The sequence below is a fragment of the Pezoporus occidentalis genome, unplaced genomic scaffold (assembly GCF_034315485.1).
Source record: "Pezoporus occidentalis ecotype Australia unplaced genomic scaffold, CSIRO_AGI_Poc_V1 ctg168, whole genome shotgun sequence".
Lineage (NCBI taxonomy): Eukaryota > Metazoa > Chordata > Aves > Psittaciformes > Psittacidae > Pezoporus > Pezoporus occidentalis.
Window position 1 is genome coordinate 786,522 of NW_026913510.1, and position 16,939 is coordinate 803,460.

Below are 16,939 nucleotides of genomic sequence, written 5' to 3' on the forward strand. Positions count from 1 at the left end.
CTTGCAACAGCCGCAGGCAGAGCACCGCACGCTGTTTGAACGGGGCTGGCTCTGCGCAGTTTCGATGCACAGAGTGAGCTTTGCCACCTGGTGGCTATTGAGGAGAGGTATTTCTGTGCCTTTGTCATCCACAGCGCCCAGGTCCTGAAGGAAAACAAACATATAGCAGAAATTAAAGAAAAATACAGCCTATATAAGAACCACAAACCCGATCACCTGTAGTTCTTAAATGAAGCAGAGAAAAAGCTCCTATAGCACAGCTTGGATGCTCCAGAGCCAGGATACAGCCCTGGCTTGAAACAGTGAGCAGTAAGGGAGTTCTGAGAAGGGATTTCAGTTCAGCATCTGACTTCATTCCTGTTGTACAATGCAGACACTGGCATGAAACAAGCTCAGATCATCCATCTCACTGAAAGCCAAAGGTTGGGGTTGGTACTGGAGCAGCCGGCACTCTGCAGCTCCACAAGCTTCGCTTGTCAGATGGGAAAGCACATTACTGCGCTGCATTCTTCTGTTTCAGTTTCAGGTACTTAACTTACAGTGAGACCAGTTTCTATCGCAACATGTTCAAGCAGGTGAAGGCTATGGCAGGCAAAGTTGCCCTCCAAAGGCTGAGCAGACACTGCACTTGTGAGAGTCCACACCCCTGGAATAAGCACACCAAAAAATAAGAGAGAAATGAACAAATCACAACAAAGCTCTGCCCTTTCTACCCAGGAATCTACCTCCACAAAGAGATTTCAGAGGCTGATGGAGCTGAGCTGAAGCATCTGTTTAAGAATGCTTCCAACACCTGGAGTTTTAAACCTCACAATAATAGATGCTAAGCATGCAAGGCCAAGTTGGACAGGGCTTGGAGCAACCTGGTCTAGTGGAAGGTGTCCTGTGGCAGGAGGTTGGAACTGGATGACCTTTAAGGTCCTTTCCAACCCAAACCATTCTGTCATTCTGTGATTCTCTGACTAGATTTTGGGGGTGAATGATCAGATTTGGATTATTAAAGTAGCTTTTCAAAACAGCACCACAGCTTGGAGAAGTTTCATCCTCCCGTGTCTCCTGGGGATGAATTTTCAGCAGCCTGTATGTACCTCAAGAGAGGGATAAGCAGCAGTACATGGAGGTACCTCTTCTGGATGGCATTTCATTTCTATAGGGTGCATCTCCTAAGTAACAAAGCCACTTTGGTACTTGGATTCATTGCCACAAGAAGTTTACAGCAGACACTCAAATCCATGGTTTATTCTACTGTACCCTCAGGCACTTAACTGGAAAGACTATATATATGAGCTCTTCCTCTTAAGCTTTCACTTAGGTCACTGAAGACAAGCAGAAGGGAGAGCCCAGACAGATGCATCTGGATTTAAGAGCAGCCACATTCAATGGGTAGTGGACAGCCCTTGCGAAGGAAACCCCCTGGTGTCTGCTTAGAGCTGAACTCAGAGCTGCCTTTCACAAACACATCATGAACTACTGGGAGTCACCACCAGCTCCACTGACAATGAATTACAGATGAATGTGTAATCCCAAATGCTTTGGGGATCACAGCAACATCAGAAACCGTCTCCTACTTCCTGCAATGTTGGACAGAACACACGAAGAGTTCTCCAAATGGGGAGGTTTGATCCCAGAGCGTGTTTGTCAGGAAAGCCACCCACTGGAATGGCCCATTTTGCTCCAGGATACATATGAAAATTCCAGTGGGATGTGTGCCACAATCCAAGGGGTCACAATTTCATAGGGCTCTTTCAGCAGGCTTAAGACACTTATTTTTCTGTAAAACGGGATCTAGATCTCTGGGATCAGCTTCCAGTTACATGATGCAAAACTGTGCCCGTATCCTTTGGATTTACACAGGCTGAAAACCTCTAAAAATGAGCTTTGAGTCACAGTGGAGACTTTTTATCTTGTAACATGAGGGCTGTATCCGGTGCTTAAAGTGGCTGGGATGCAGGAGGAAAAGAAAAAGGAAAAACCAAAAAGAGCCATTCAGAGTATGAATTCTTGGAGACCTCCATTTCCACAAGGACAGGCTTCCCACTTCCTGCTTGGAACGCAAACGGGTGGCCTTGGAGCTGATTGCAAAGGGCTATGACTTAAGAGATAAATCACTGTAACTGCATAACATGCTAAACACATTTCACATACGCGAGGCCTTTGAAAACACACGGGCCAGCAAACGGCAAAACGACCAAAAACCCACAGCAAAGAGAAGCTGGAAGTCCCCTGACTCCATTTTAATGGGAAAACGACTGGTGCTGATAACAGCAAACACGTTACTGGAAAGCACCAAAAGCGGATTCTCTTTCGGTTATGGTTTAAGAACAGTAAAATACAGCACAGGCTTAACTTTACATGAGGGCTTAACTGAAATCCTACTGAACAGCACTGGCGACCTAAAGGGGATTTAGTTTGATGCTTCCAGGTGTGTTGAAGAGCAAGCACTGCTGCTTCCCAAGCTCCTGAGAAGTGGGGTATGCTGTATAGCCAACAGCTGTGTTGGGAGCAACTGGCTTGGGAATTCCATCCATGGCACTGGGTGAGACATACTGAAAATGGCTGGAGGCATTTGGAAGCACAAGACTGAGCTGTCAGCTCCTCAGGAGGCTTATTTTTAGATGTTGATTTGCTGCCTTAACTCTCAGGGCTTATCCAGGGAGGAGGAGATCCATCAGATTTTCCCAAACTATACAAGGACTTTGCTTTCAGCAGTAGCCCTGTCACATGGACACGTCATGCTCTGCTTCTAATACATCAACCTTGATATGTAAAAAAACGTTTTGTGCAAATTAAGCTTCAATCTTGCTCCTTTTCATGACTTCAAATCTTTGCAACTCAAAACATAGTCAAGTATTTAAATTCTGGGGATTTTAAAACTTCCTTAACTTCATTTATTGCATCCCTGCCCATGGCAGGGGGGTTGGAACTGGATGATCTTAAGGCCCTTTCCAATCCAAACCATTCTATGATTTTGTGATTCTTTTTATTGAGCAGATCTTCAACACTTCCAGCTAGCAAGCACTTACCCTTTCTAGGCAACACATGAAAGATGGGGGATAGATATGTAGTTGAGGACTGTGCAAGTAACAAACGGCTTCAACGGATTGGCATGCTCAGAGGATGATCTACATCGTCTTGGAAATGTCTCAAATGCCTCTAATCATCTCAAGGACATACTCTGGTCTGTTTATGGCAGCCTTGACACTGTCACAACCCACCCCCCTCCCTCCAAAACAAACAGTGATCCTTCAAAGAAAACACTGTTATGGCTCTGAGCCGAAATGTAAAGGCAAAAAGTCCTGAGAGTAGAACTGAAGAGCCATAATTGTCTCTGTAGTACAGAAAACGTAGGGAGGAAACTCCAGATGAGGAACTGCATTAAAAGAACAACTGGGGGCAAAAGTGGACGTAAACCGTAGAACGCTGGATAGGAGTGAGGTGGTGTGCATGGAAAATAGCCAGGGAGCTGAAAAACTACTGGTCTGTGTTGAGCCAGAACTCACAGCTGAAAAGCAGAACTGATGAAAGGACATTTCTTCTAAGAAAGGGAAGAATTCTAAAAGTAACTTTCCGGGTCTCTGCCTTAGAAGGTAACAAGGAGGAAGGACAGGAGGCAGGTACTGAGGGACAAACATATGAGGTATGAGGCCCACATAGGATCCTTTCTGCAAGAGGCATACACACAGTGAGTGCTGACAGTGGGATGAAAGCAAGCACCTGGGCTACAAGAGCAGGCACTGTGGTGAGCATCTACTGAACATGGAGCTTTCGCTACTAATGAGGGGCTATGTAGGCAAACGCAATGTGAAGACCAAGAAGAGGATTAATCAAGTTCTTCACTTATAGAATCATAGAATGGTTTGGGTTGGAAAGGACCTTAAGATCATCAAGTCCCAACCCCCCTGCCAAGGGCAAGGACACCTCACATGAGACCATCTCACCCAAGGCTCTGTCCAACCTGGCCTTGAACACCGCCAGGGATGGAGCATTCACAGCTTCCTTGGGCAGCCCATTCCAGTGCCTCATCACCCTCACAGTAAAGAATTTGTGACTTTAAAGGCAAACAGTGCACCAAGGAAATAGGAAAGTCAATGGAAGCAAGAAGACAGCAGCTGAAAGTCTCAGAGAAGATCAGAAATCCTGTCATTTCATCTGCAGAAGATAACCATACCGGACTATGTCATTTGAAAGGACAAAAATACAGAGCCACAAAGGAAAGGATGCACAGGATAATGGAAGAAACTGGGAAAGAAAACAAATGAATAACAGAGTTTGGTCTTCCTGGAAGATGTGTCACTGACCTCACTACAACAGCAAATTGGCTAGAATGTGACCTGCTCACTAAATTCAAGTCAGCCTACATGACCTCATGTTCGACATGCAACAGTAACTGGAATTCAGAGACATGGAAAGCCAAATCAAATAAAGCAGTTTAAAAACTGTAGTGTCAGTTATCCTCCATTTAAACAAACTATCAAAGGAATAGCAAAACCCCCATCACTTGACCTTTTATAATATAAAGACTAGAAATCTCTATGAAAGATTTAACTTAAAACATAGCATCGGGTTTAATGAAGAAGCATATCACATCTAATGGCTTTACTAAGAGGTCAGACAGAATGATCTAATATTACTCTTTGCACTTAAAACTGATGACCTTTTTTCCTCCCCCACCCTTTTTTTCCCCCTCCCAATTTACCCAAGGCAGAAAGGTTGGAGTGAACTGAATAAAGGAAATACTGGTGGTGCAGCCTTTTCCTTCAAGCAGAACAACTGACGCTACTGAAGCATCCGCTGAGATTAAACAAGAGAAGAAAACCCCTCAGTCTGAGGCAAGGAGTAAGCTGGTAACAGCAGTTACAGTCATTTGGAAAAGGCAGCCTTAATGATTTGAGGTGGAAGGCTGGCCAAGAAAATAACAAGGCATTTTCTCAAATAAACATTCTAAAGGAAAAAGCTGAAGCTTTTAATCCTGAATGGAAAAAGGCCTCTAGTTGTTGGTTTGGTAGCAACTGTGTATGACCTTTAAACAATGTTCTCACATTTTAGATTGCAAAAACGAAGTTATAGAAACCCCCCAACAACAAAACCCCAAACACAAAACCAAAACATCCAACCCAAGCTGCAGGGACTTCAGGACTGATTCCCAGTAACTGCCAACTGGAAATCTGTCCCAGGTGCTCCCTGGGACTAATCACCATTTATGCTCATTTGTTGTCATACAGCAGCATTTAACATTTCTCCTTCCTCCTCAGCATTTTACTATTTACAGTCAAATCACAGAATGCTTTGTGTTAGAAAGGACCTTAAAGAGCATCAAGTTCCAACCTCCCTGCCATAGGCAGGGACACTTTCAGCCTTCACTTGAAGCAGAAAAAGCCAAGTTACTCCAATCTCCTCTCACATCATAAGCACTCCACACCTCCAGTAGTTTTAAGTTGGTCTTTGCTAGGACTTCAGCCGAGCTTGCCCTTTTGAAAATGGATGACCAAAACTACACACCAAATGCTCCAGGTCTTGTGTAACATCTCCGATCCGTTTCCATCCCTACCAAAAACACTGCCAGATGCATCTGCCATCACACTGCTCTTATCCAGAGCTGCCCCACAGTGGCAACCCATCAGTCCTACCATGAGAAAACATGGCTTTTCCTGGCAAGTTGTTTTGACTCGCAACTACCTGACTGCATTTGCACAACTGTTCTCTTTCTGCTTCCAACAGCCCCTATTTTGATCCTTGTGCTCCAGAGTCTCTTGCACCTCCTTCTTGGCCAAGATCATTAATTCAAACACTACTATCTCCCAAACCCCTGACTGTTTGATGCAGGTACTTTGGTTACCTCCTACTTTCGGTTATCTCCTTTGACCTTTCTACACTGCCTCAAGGCCATTCATGGCCCTCTGCTGCCATCACATTCCCCACTTTGTATTCACCCACTAACTGCATCTTCTTGTCTAAACTTTATTTTGCACATCCTTTACCAGACAGAGGAAATCTGATCACATTTCCACTACCCAACAAAAGCAGCTGTAAAAGACAGAAGGCTAGACTGGCATTAACAGCCTTTGTTCACTATGGCAAACTTTTCCATTTAGTCACTTACTCATCTTTTCAGACCATAATGCAGAAGCCTGCACCCATCAGTCATTATCATGGCCTGAAAGTCTTCAGCAGAAGCAGGAACCAGGACTACTCTCTACTTGCCAGACCACAAGATACATATCAAGCACAAACACAAAAATACTGAGCATGTCCCACCACCGTGGCAGTGCCCCATCACACCATCAGTGCAGTATTTCAGGCTCCAAACCTCAGTTTGTGCCTGAGCAAGCACAGATGACAACCCAAAAATATGCAGTTGAAGGACAGCAACCTTTCGAATTGAGCCCGAGATGTGCATACATAAATAATAAATACTGGTGCCTTCAGTTCTAGTTCATCAATTTATTGATTCACTGGAAGCAAAGCTTACTTACATAAGCCATGTCCAACTGATGCAAGAGAAGGAAAAAAACAAACCCTCTTGGTTGCAAATGAGACTGACAGTGATTACTTGCAGCCAGATGTTACATGTTTGGTTTCATACGTTGAAGAAGCATCTTCAGCCTGACAAAGCAGCATCTTACAACATGAATTACCAATGATACACAAAATCCTACTTCAGCTGCAGCAGACCACATTTGGCATTTTGCAAGTTTTTGGCTACAAAGCTGTTGGAAGAGTCTTTGCTGGGATAACTTGCAGCTTTAGGGCCGTTTTCTGGTTTCTTTCATGGAAGGAACAGGAATGGGTTTACCAACACTAAAAATGTAATGGATGACATTTGGGGCTTTAAATGTTCCAGGCAAAAACCTTCCACTCCTCCATGGAGACAAACCCCCACTTTATACAGTGCTCCTTGGGTACAGTCCCACAAGCTTCAGCCTGTCATGATTTGCCACCTTCTCATATTTTCCTAGCAGACACAGAGGCTGCTCTGTAGACCTGTGGGAATGCAGGACAGTAAGTTTTCATAGATCCCATAAAAATAGCTCACTAACCTTAATACTAGTTCAGACTAATAATGAACAAGAGACCACTGAGGAGGTTTATGTCCAGGTTCACTTTCTCCCATTCTGCAGCAGCTAAGCTTTTGTCTCGCTTTTCTAAGCTGTGTAGGGATGAAGGAGCACAGGAATCAGCATCCAGCTAACATCTAACTTCTGCCTGTGCTCAAAGAAACAAACTCCTTCAAATATAGCAAACACGATTACGTCCTGCTGCACGCTTCCATCATCACCAAAGCAAATAAAACAATGGACACTTCTCATGTTGGACTTCGGCAAAAGACATTTATTATTATTATTATTATTGTTGTGTTGCTGTTGTACCTCCTCTGCTCTGCCCACAGTGGTGGCATAAACGCTGTTACCATATTGCAGCTGATGATGCCGGTGTAACAAATCAAAATCCATCTTAATTTCAAACTCCATTAGAAACACAGGAAAAAAGATCAACATTTACGAAATGTAAAGGGAAAAATGGTATGGAAAGAATTATTTTTTTTGCTTTTATTTTTTTCAAGCTTCCAAGACAGTTATTACAAACAACAGAGAGCAAAGTAAAGCTAGAAATGAAATACTTGACAGCATCGGTTTAAAAATTACAGCTAAGAAACCTAATAAAAGTTGAATAAAACAGTTACTAGAAATAAAAATTTTTACACATATGATATTTGTCTGGGTTTTTTATTTCTTTAAAATAATTCATACAAATGGTTACAGTCACAAACATGATTTTAACCAAAAAATATTGCTAGCCTACCACATTACCAGGAAGGAATCAATGTAGGCAATGAAATGCTGCTACTTTTCAGTAGTCTAGTGCCTTTTTCGCATCCCACCAATAATATATACCTTAACTGGTGACAAAAAGCACAATGCTCGTTTATACAAAACCTTTTGTTTTCCTCAAAATCTCTTTTGCAAGGTTTTCTTCATTTGGAAATAAGGGAATTCATGCCAAAATGAGGAGAAAACTGTTTTCTTTTTGTTTACTAAATCATTCTAAAAAATAAGACAAGCAGGTAGAAAAAACAATGCACTGTGTGGCGTAGAAAGAAAAATGGGAAAAATTCATTGTCCTGAGAAGTTTGCCAACTGCCTCATTTTGGGGCATGTTTGAAAATATAAAAGAAAGGATTTTTAATCTCAAAATTGGTTTGCTGAATGCCTCCCTTATGTTTTTCCTTGTTGACAGCTAAGCAAACAAACCCTTTTTAATGTTCTAAAAACTGTACACAGACAAGTACATTCATGGTATAATTAACTACTAACTTCTCTTGCTTAACAAAGAACCCATAGGACACAGAAACAGTGAATCAGTCCACTGGACAGGGACAAACTACAATTTATACGGAGGAAAAAATGTTTCCAAATCTTCTTTTTTGTCTCCCACCTTTTCCTTTTATACTGTATATTGGACCAGTTTCTAAACCAATAATCGTCTCCTCCTGTAAGTTCATGGTTTTGCCTTTAATCAAAATCCAGGGTTTTGTTTTTGTTTGTTTTCCACACGCTGAAGTTGAAACCTCTGATGTTGGGAATGCTGTTTTCGTAGGCTACAATTGGTCGCTTGGGTGGTCTCTATCAGCTTCTGGTTTGACAGTTTGGCCGGGGGAAGGAGCATGGGGCGGGTGGGCTACAGCAGGGAGGCCGTGTGATAAAGACATAGGGTTGGGGACTATTCCTTCTACTGCTGCAGGTATGCCAGTTGAAGCCACGCTTACAACACCTGGGGGATACCTGCTGAAAGAAGAAGATGAGAACATACATGAAACCCAAGAGATAACTGACTGGAAAGCCCACCTTGCCTCCTTCTAGAGCTATAGAGATGCTTCTTTTGTTTTCAGACCAGTAAGAAAGATAGCTGGTTAAGCTCCAGATGAGACAGCATACACAGATGCTGATGAGTAAAGCGAAAGATGCTGTATCTTACCCGAACGAGAAATAAAGGTTTCCTAGAGTCTATCTTCAGACTTCAAACTTAACAGCACGAGTGACAACATAACAAAAGAAACAACCTGGAAGTACTGCTCCACTCAAAACATATCGCAACAGGAAATAATTCAGGCTGGGTAAATGCAATACCTATCTGTTCTCCATAACTCCTCTTCAAGTTGACCTGCAGGTCCATTCTCTTGTAGAATTATACAATTCCATTGCTGTGGTTTGAAAATCTTATTTCTTTAAACCAATCTTGCAGTCGTAGCACTCTGATGGCTCCCCAAAAGAGCAATAATACCCACACAATTAAAGCCTACTGCATCCGAGTAACAAAAGTTACTCAGCATCAGACTTGCCACTGTACTTGTCTGAAAGAGAATCAGTTCTAGTTATATAAAGGACAAGTGCTTTAAGTAGACTGCAAGTAAGAGAGAGATGCCAACACAAAAACTACGGATGGTTTTAAAGATTTCTTACTTATATCTGGAAGAACACTGAGGCCTTAGTAATGAATTCAAGAATAAAACCCACCCTCTGATTCAGCTCGATTTTATGATGGCTCTGATATTACTAGGCTAAAATAAACTTTGCAAATCTACTGTTTCAATCCTGAAGTTCAAATGTAATTGATGAACTCTGGTATTTAACAGTGATGTTTATAACAACAACTACCCATGAACACTTTTAATAAGAATATGTTTTCTCTTCAGTTAAGTACTTCAATACCTGTTTGCGAGTTACCTCATGCTGGCCACTCAATACTGGCCCTTTGCCTCCCCTTCCCTATCATAAAGCCACACACTCACCTCTTGTTCTCTCCTGCTATATTGTGCTCATCCAAGCATCCTAATGAGTGTTATCCATTTAAAAGCCTAAATACACAAACCTACCACTTACTCAACTGTGGCATCTGCTACCCTAGGATTTACAGAGGACTAAATGGGAGCTTTTTTAAACACCACATTACTCTGCTGTGGATTTTCACCTCATCAGAGTTGAACACTGAATGCGCCAGGGAATTTCACTCCATTTCAGCAGCATCTTTTCTAAAGTAATGGATGTTTGTGCTGCTCATCCCAAGTTCCCTCCAACTGACAGAAAAACAGAACTTACGCAAAACTCAGAGGAGAAAGAAAGCGAGATGAAAGCGCATTTACTTGTTCTTTTTTGTTTCCACCACAGAAACATCACGGCTATCCACCACTGCACAGGGATGAAGAAGACATCAGACACTAGCCTGGACAACCTGGGAGAGACTCCTACAGATCGTAACACTCACTGTATCCTGGGATGGATAACCAGTATGTGATATCACCACCTGTAGGCCAGATAACTTTGTTTCCAAGTGTATACAAGTTCACAGGGCTTCCTATGCTATTTCCTCCTCCAGAGAGGTTCCTCAGAATTAATTTGCGGTTGCTAATGGAATTAGTTGCTTGTTTCAGTATCTCAATTTGAATCTTATTAATCAAATTTGCCTCAATTCCTAGGAAAACTTTCAGACTGGGTGTTATTTATCCATATTTAAGTTTGAAACAGCTTATCTGTAAGCCTAGGTACTCTGCAAAAAAAAGCAACACAACATGGAAAAAACCTCCATGTAAAAGCCCAACACAGCAACTGTTTCCAATACAGAATCTCTGCTTTCTAACAACATACTCCTGAGCATCAGCACACTGGAGCTCGGAGGAATCAAGGAGAGAGCAAGTTTTGCAACTGCCTTTTCTTCAGAAAGAAGTCAGAACCTTCCCTCATGAAAATGGACAGTGCTGAATCAGGAGCATTAACAGTTACCTTGTAAGCACATTAACCGGTTCAAACTACACATCTGTAATTCTCCTTTGACTCCAAATATTCCTTCTGTATATAAAACTATTCCCCTTGCACACCAAGTTATAGTAATTTTGATTCTATTTGCCAGCATCTCTCTTCAGACACAGGCTTCCTACAGACCTTCAGTAACACTGAAAAAGCCCTACATTTTCCTTGTCCTAAAGCTACACAGTGGCAGCAGCCAAATTACAGATAACATACCCCCTGCAGACACTGTATTTTGCTTGACAACTCTTAATCCTATTTGCCATTCTCATTTCATAATTTTTGTCCCTTTTTAATTTAATCATCAGTTTTGTTTAAATCCTGTCTCTGAAAGGAAGAAGTATAAACTCAGCAGCCTCTACACGTGGGCATTTCTATCCTACAGAGCCTTTCTTTAAGCTGCTATTTATTGCTTTTCTATTCTTAACCAGCAAACAGATTCCCTCCAGCACTTCATAAAGTTGCTCCCAATCTTCCTCCTCTGGCAGCAGGAAGTTGAAATGTTTCCCAGGTAAAATATCCACTGCATTAAATTTTTGTGAAATCAGAAGTGAGAGATCAGTTTCACCTCCTCCACTACTACTTCACACTTTGCCTTCCCCCACACATTCTTCTTAATGTAGGAAGAAAAATGCAGTAGCCCTCTTAATTACACCTAAAAGGTAACCAGTTTCTATGTTAATCTCCTGTATTTGTTTAAACTACAGAAGCACCATGAACTACATTAAGCTCTATGCAAGAAACTGAGTCTGTCCCAAACCAGCTTGAAGTGCGTGCTGTATCTTACGTTACAGACTGAAAATCATCAGTGAAACACACTACATGAAATAACTCCCAAATTACCAACATCTGACTATTCTCATCCAAGCACCTCTTCAGTACCTAATATTCTCATCTTCTACCTGTTAGAAGGCAGAAAGATACGTCAACGTGTCTATAAACTGCACAATCACTGTTTGCTGGCTGTCAAATTTCACTTTGCCTGTAACCTGCATGCTCTGTGACGCAGGAAATAGCATGGGGTTATTTACCAGGCAGCTCAGTAACAAATACACAGTAAGAACACAAAGCCAGGGTGTATTACGCTGCTTCACTGAGACTACTACAAATAGCTCCTTCTCAGGAATATCATTAATGTTTACTCATGGGACAGGTCCCATTCGCCTGACCTTTTGTGTTGATAGGGTGTCTTGCATTTCACACAGTAAATGCTTTTGTTTTCCACAGAATACAATGATATTCAGATGATCCAGATTATATTCTGCTGATGAATGCTCCATGTTCTTCGCTTGTGATAATATCTGATAATTTAAGTGTCCTGTCCTACATCAAAATACAAGTGAATGATACACCTAGAATAAAATACCCTCATCAGTTTAAGTTCACCGAAAGAGCTATTTGCATTTTTTACCATATAAATTATTATCCCAGGTCTTATCTTCTAATGCAATTACATGACTATGATACAGTTATTACCACATCTGAAACACCATACTGCCTGTGAGAGACTCCAGAGCTCAGTAAGATGAACATAATCTGAGACTGGAAACAAAGGATAAAAAAATATGTTTTGAACCATCAACTCAAATTCTGTACTTAATCCAGGCAGGAATTAACCATCAGCAATTGCTACAGAAGCCAGTTTCTTCATAGCCTAAGCTTCAAGTTCTGCATATTTTATACTACATGAAAAAATAAATGCCTTCACCCATACTTAAACACTATTCTACCACCCCTCCAAAAAACAGCTTTTATTATTTGTTGTATGACTACTCTGTACAAATGCCAAAAAAAATAGTTTTACTTTGCATTTAAAACAACTATGAAGTCAGAATTTATGATTTTCTCTATTGAAAAAACTGACCAAAACAATGCCTAAAAAAAAGGCGTTCCACTCTACGTTTATCCTGCTTAAATTAAATACATATGGTCTTTACCATGCAAATCATTAACCATTCCTAAGTTAAAATCAATTTCTAGCTGTGAAGCTTGCTTCTGCTGGACTTATAACCCCCCCCCAAATGAGAACAAACAACTGCCTTTTATTTGGGCATGCAGCCCTGCCAACAACTGCCACGACAGGGTTGGAGTTACTACCCCCAGTTCAGCAATACCTGCCTTTAAATCTCAACTGCATTCAGCTATACCTATGTACTCCAAACTGAAGTCAACAAAGCCACACGCTGTGTGGAGAAGAACACATGTGCCTGTAGCTTTCATTTAAGTAAGTAAGAACATCCTTCTTCAGGTATTTAGGGCTACTGGCCTGGCACTTTTTCCAGAAGTAAACATCCTGCCATGATGTGAAATACACACATGTTGGCCAAATCAGTTATTCCTTCCCTTTGGTGCACTTCTGGCTACTGATAAGGAGATTATGGCAGGGGGTGATGATGCTCCCCCCCATCATCTCTCCATCGCTTTCAGATGAGACTGTCAGACAGATGAGACTGAGACACAAGAGCTTTGCTTCACTTCTCAGCAGTGCACTGCTGGGTTCCCAAACGGGGTAACACAAAACCCCCCTCCTGTATCTACTGAAGGTATGCAGTAGCTCTCCTAAAGAAGGACAAAGATGTATGAAGAAGGACAGTGGAGAGATTAGGACAAAGAGGCATAAAAAAAATCATCAAAGGACTGCACTGTTCCTTCCCTCAGGGCACTGAAGGAAGCAGCTGTTTGTAGCTTTTTCAGCTACTTTCATCCTACTTATGAGTAAATACCATAGTGAAAGATAAAAATTGCAGACATTTTTCATAAATAAAAACTGCATGAAGCTGGCTACTAGGAAAAATCTGCTGCTGGAACAGCTGCTAGGGATAAAAGGTCAGGAAAGACTCAAGCAAACAAAGTAACTAAGGACCACACATATTAGATGTAAAATATTGCCCTTTTCTATTAATTATTAAGAGCTGCTTTCACAGTTGATTGAGAATACACAGATCGAGCCCCTGAAATGCTTTTGCTTAAAAATTAAACATGTAACTTAGAAAGCACTGTTTTAAGCATCTTTTCATAATCACCACAGGCTAATGCACTTTATTCACTAATGAGTTAGTTGTTCTCTCTTGTGTCTGGAGCCAACAAAACCACGTAACAATAGTTTATTATTGAAAGCCTTTTTGTAACCTCCTGCTGCATCACTACCTTCAGCAAAAGGAACATAAACTTCCACTGCACTCACTGGAAATGACCGGAACAGTTTTAAGTGAATATACAAAAAACTGTATTTTTCAGCTATTACTAACCACACAAAATAAAGATGAGAAAAGGAAACATAGTTGTGCACTGCCTGACTTCAACCAGCAAAATGAGATCAATTCTCCTGAATGCAACAGTTACGAAAACAATATAGCTGAAGCCTAATCCAAAACCATTTCCTTTATTAACAGGAAGGTCTTTTATTTATTCTTCAAAACCTACCTCTGAATTAAGGAGGTTCTTTCTTTTACACCTGCAGCCTGCTTACCTGTATGCAGCACCATTAAGCTCTGGATGAACAACTCCGGGATCCATGCTGGCCCAATGTGTAGCTGCAGTCAAGTGATCTTTGTTAACACAGTTTTTCAGACTGTCGGGAATACGACCTAGGATGAAGCGAGGGAGAGGAAATAAAAAACCATAAAATTGTATGCCTTATGCTCTGAATGTGTCTATGTTAAAATATTCATAAATATTTACATATTTAAATCAACACATACAATTGCACTAAGAGCTTATTTTTGATCCTCATTGGTCCCCTTTGTCTGGGACTTAGTTAATAATGGTTAAAATGCTCTGTGTGATTTTTATTTCTCCTTTTCTTTTTGTATACAGGGTCTCAGTAAAACCATAATCAAAGATTTATGTTTTCAAAGATAAAACTTGAATATAGAGCATGACAGCCATTAAAATTTAGTAATGTACCCTCCTGCTCTGTCTTTAACTTCACTTTCCTCCTTTTCACTCAGTATGTAACAGTGATAAGAAACACTTACTGAGGCACTGAACAAGCTGCCCAAAGACATGGTAAATGCTCCCTCTGTGCCAGTGTTCAAGGCCAGGTTGGACAGAGCCTTGGGTGACATGATCTAGGGCAACGTGTGCCTGCCCACGGCAGGGGGTTGGGACTGGATGAAGTTAAGGTCCTTTCCAACCCTAACGATTCTATGATTCTGAGATTCTATGATTGAAGAATGCAGGATACTGAATGGAATTTTGCCTTAAACCTAATATGACTGACTTTTTTCCTGTACTCCCTGATATTTCCCTTCTTCATGTCAATTGCTCTTCACATTTATTTACTACAGCGTTTTAATCCTCAACCATCTATTTCATTCCAGCAAAAAACCGAAACTATGCTAGACTATTCTCTGTTTCTTCAACACTTCTGCTTAACCTCTGAAGTATAAATGAAGTGTTAAGACACTGGAAAATCTGTCATCCTGATTCAGCACATACTGAACAAGCCTTTGTAGAGCTATCCCCAGCCCTGAAAAACCTGAGTAGATATGACACACATTTTCTTCACGGCAACAGGAGTACTTCCACCTATTTCAATGGGAGATGAACAGAGGGTTGTGTTCTGACATCTGTTTTAAAGTGTCTTTTAAAGTTTAATCTCACTGCACAGATGTAGAAATAAGCTCCACCTCTGCTTCTGTTGGCAACAGTACTCCATAAATGCTTTCAAAAACTAACCATGCCCCATCCTTAAGGAATTCAGGCTTTTTGTCTTCAACTTCTTACTGGAAATTTGACAGAGAACTTTGCTACTCTTTGCCTGCTCTTTCTATCCATCAGCCTGGCCATAATGGGGCTCTAAAAAAGCCTCTTCACAAAATTGCTTTTTGTCTAGTGGATACCATCAAATACTTGTTACTCCATGACTTATGCTTATGCCACTGAAGCTTCCCACTTCTATGCACAGGCTTCTTAGCTCAGTATCAGGCAAGATGAGGTACATGCTTCATTATAGGTGAATTCCTACCGTTATCCTGATTAGAAATCTTCTTCTAAATGTAGCTGCAATACACATCCAGCTAAACTTCTGCCAAAATCATCCATAAATTTAAATACTACCTTTCTTTTGCTGCTGTTTACCCAAGTATTTTTAAACTCCATTCACATCTTCCACCTTGCCCCTCCTATTCTTCATTTTGCTTACTTCTGTAGGCATGTCCTACTAGTCTCCTCCTAATAACAGTCTTTCGCCATGCTTGTTTTCCCATTTCTTCCATTACTGTTTTCAGTGGTTCTCCTTATTTAATACTTTGAATGTTTTCATGTTCAAAAATGTATTTAAAGATATTCAATCTCTGCTTATTATTTTTATTTTATACATCAGAATATAATTGACTTTTTGGTAACAGTAGAATATCGTAATATAACACTTAATATCTGTATCATCAGATGATAGCCATAGCCTGCTTTCCTTCACTATACACCTTTTTTCAATTAGTTTCTCCCTCTACGCTCTCTCTCTTCTGTCCTCCCTATGGCTTTCACATGTCCAGCTTCATCCCATACTTCCTGTATCTTTCCTACATTTGTTTCACCGTAATTCAACGTAATTCTCGCCTCCCTAATGTTGGTCTCAGTTTGATCTTATTACAAACCATGTGCAAACACTGAAGTGCTGACAGCTTCAATACAAATCAGTGATACAGATTGCTGATAGCACAATCACACGCTTAAGGAAAATACAACTGCCTTCCTAGGCACATATGTTTGGGCTATTGCGCAGTACTTCACATAAAACTAGCTCCATATAGCTGACTCTTATTCAGTTTTCAGATTGTAGCCTATTAATGCTTGTTTGCACATCAATCATCACCCAAGTATGTATCGTTTGCTGGTCTGTGCAATCTTTCCCAGAGCTAATGGGGCACTGGTGATAGTTACACAACAATTTAATAAATGCATGACTAGAGCACTTCTGAAGTATAAGCGCAAGGACCAGTTCCAGCAAAGGGATGGTTGGGCTCTTTAGGTTACCTCTAAACCAGAGACAAATAGTCCTGTAAAGGGCTATTCAGATCTGGAGCTTAAGAGGTGCCTTTAATTACCATCCAGAGGAGAATCATAGAATGGTTAGGGTTGGAAAAGTCTTCTTTCTGCACAGGCTATACATAAAACAAAACTGCCCAGCCTCTTTAGGC

At 41.1% G+C, this 16,939-nt stretch overlaps 1 protein-coding gene and 1 long non-coding RNA gene across 10 annotated transcripts in view; one reads left to right on the forward strand and one right to left on the reverse strand.

Moving 5' to 3' along the window:
• Nucleotides 1-841: 841 nt before the first annotated feature.
• The window catches only part of LOC134161009 (uncharacterized), a 379,533-nt gene continuing 363,435 nt past the window's right edge, over nucleotides 842-16,939 (forward strand). Inside the window, exon 1 of the long non-coding RNA XR_009963785.1 lies at nucleotides 842-878. This is a non-coding gene — a long non-coding RNA (uncharacterized LOC134161009). The remainder of the gene's footprint in view (nucleotides 879-16,939) is intronic.
• CTBP1 (C-terminal binding protein 1) overlaps nucleotides 7,309-16,939 on the reverse strand; it is a 249,659-nt gene continuing 240,028 nt past the window's right edge. For 8 of the 9 annotated variants that reach the window (XM_062613506.1, XM_062613509.1, XM_062613503.1 and 5 more), the window contains 2 exons: nucleotides 14,269-14,386; nucleotides 7,309-8,783 (listed from right to left, as the gene is read on the reverse strand). In XM_062613506.1, coding sequence (XP_062469490.1) covers nucleotides 8,597-8,783; nucleotides 14,269-14,386 — 305 coding nt within the window. In that variant the 3' untranslated portion in view covers nucleotides 7,309-8,596. The remainder of the gene's footprint in view (nucleotides 8,784-14,268; nucleotides 14,387-16,939) is intronic. The other variant, XM_062613504.1, reaches the window with a different exon arrangement.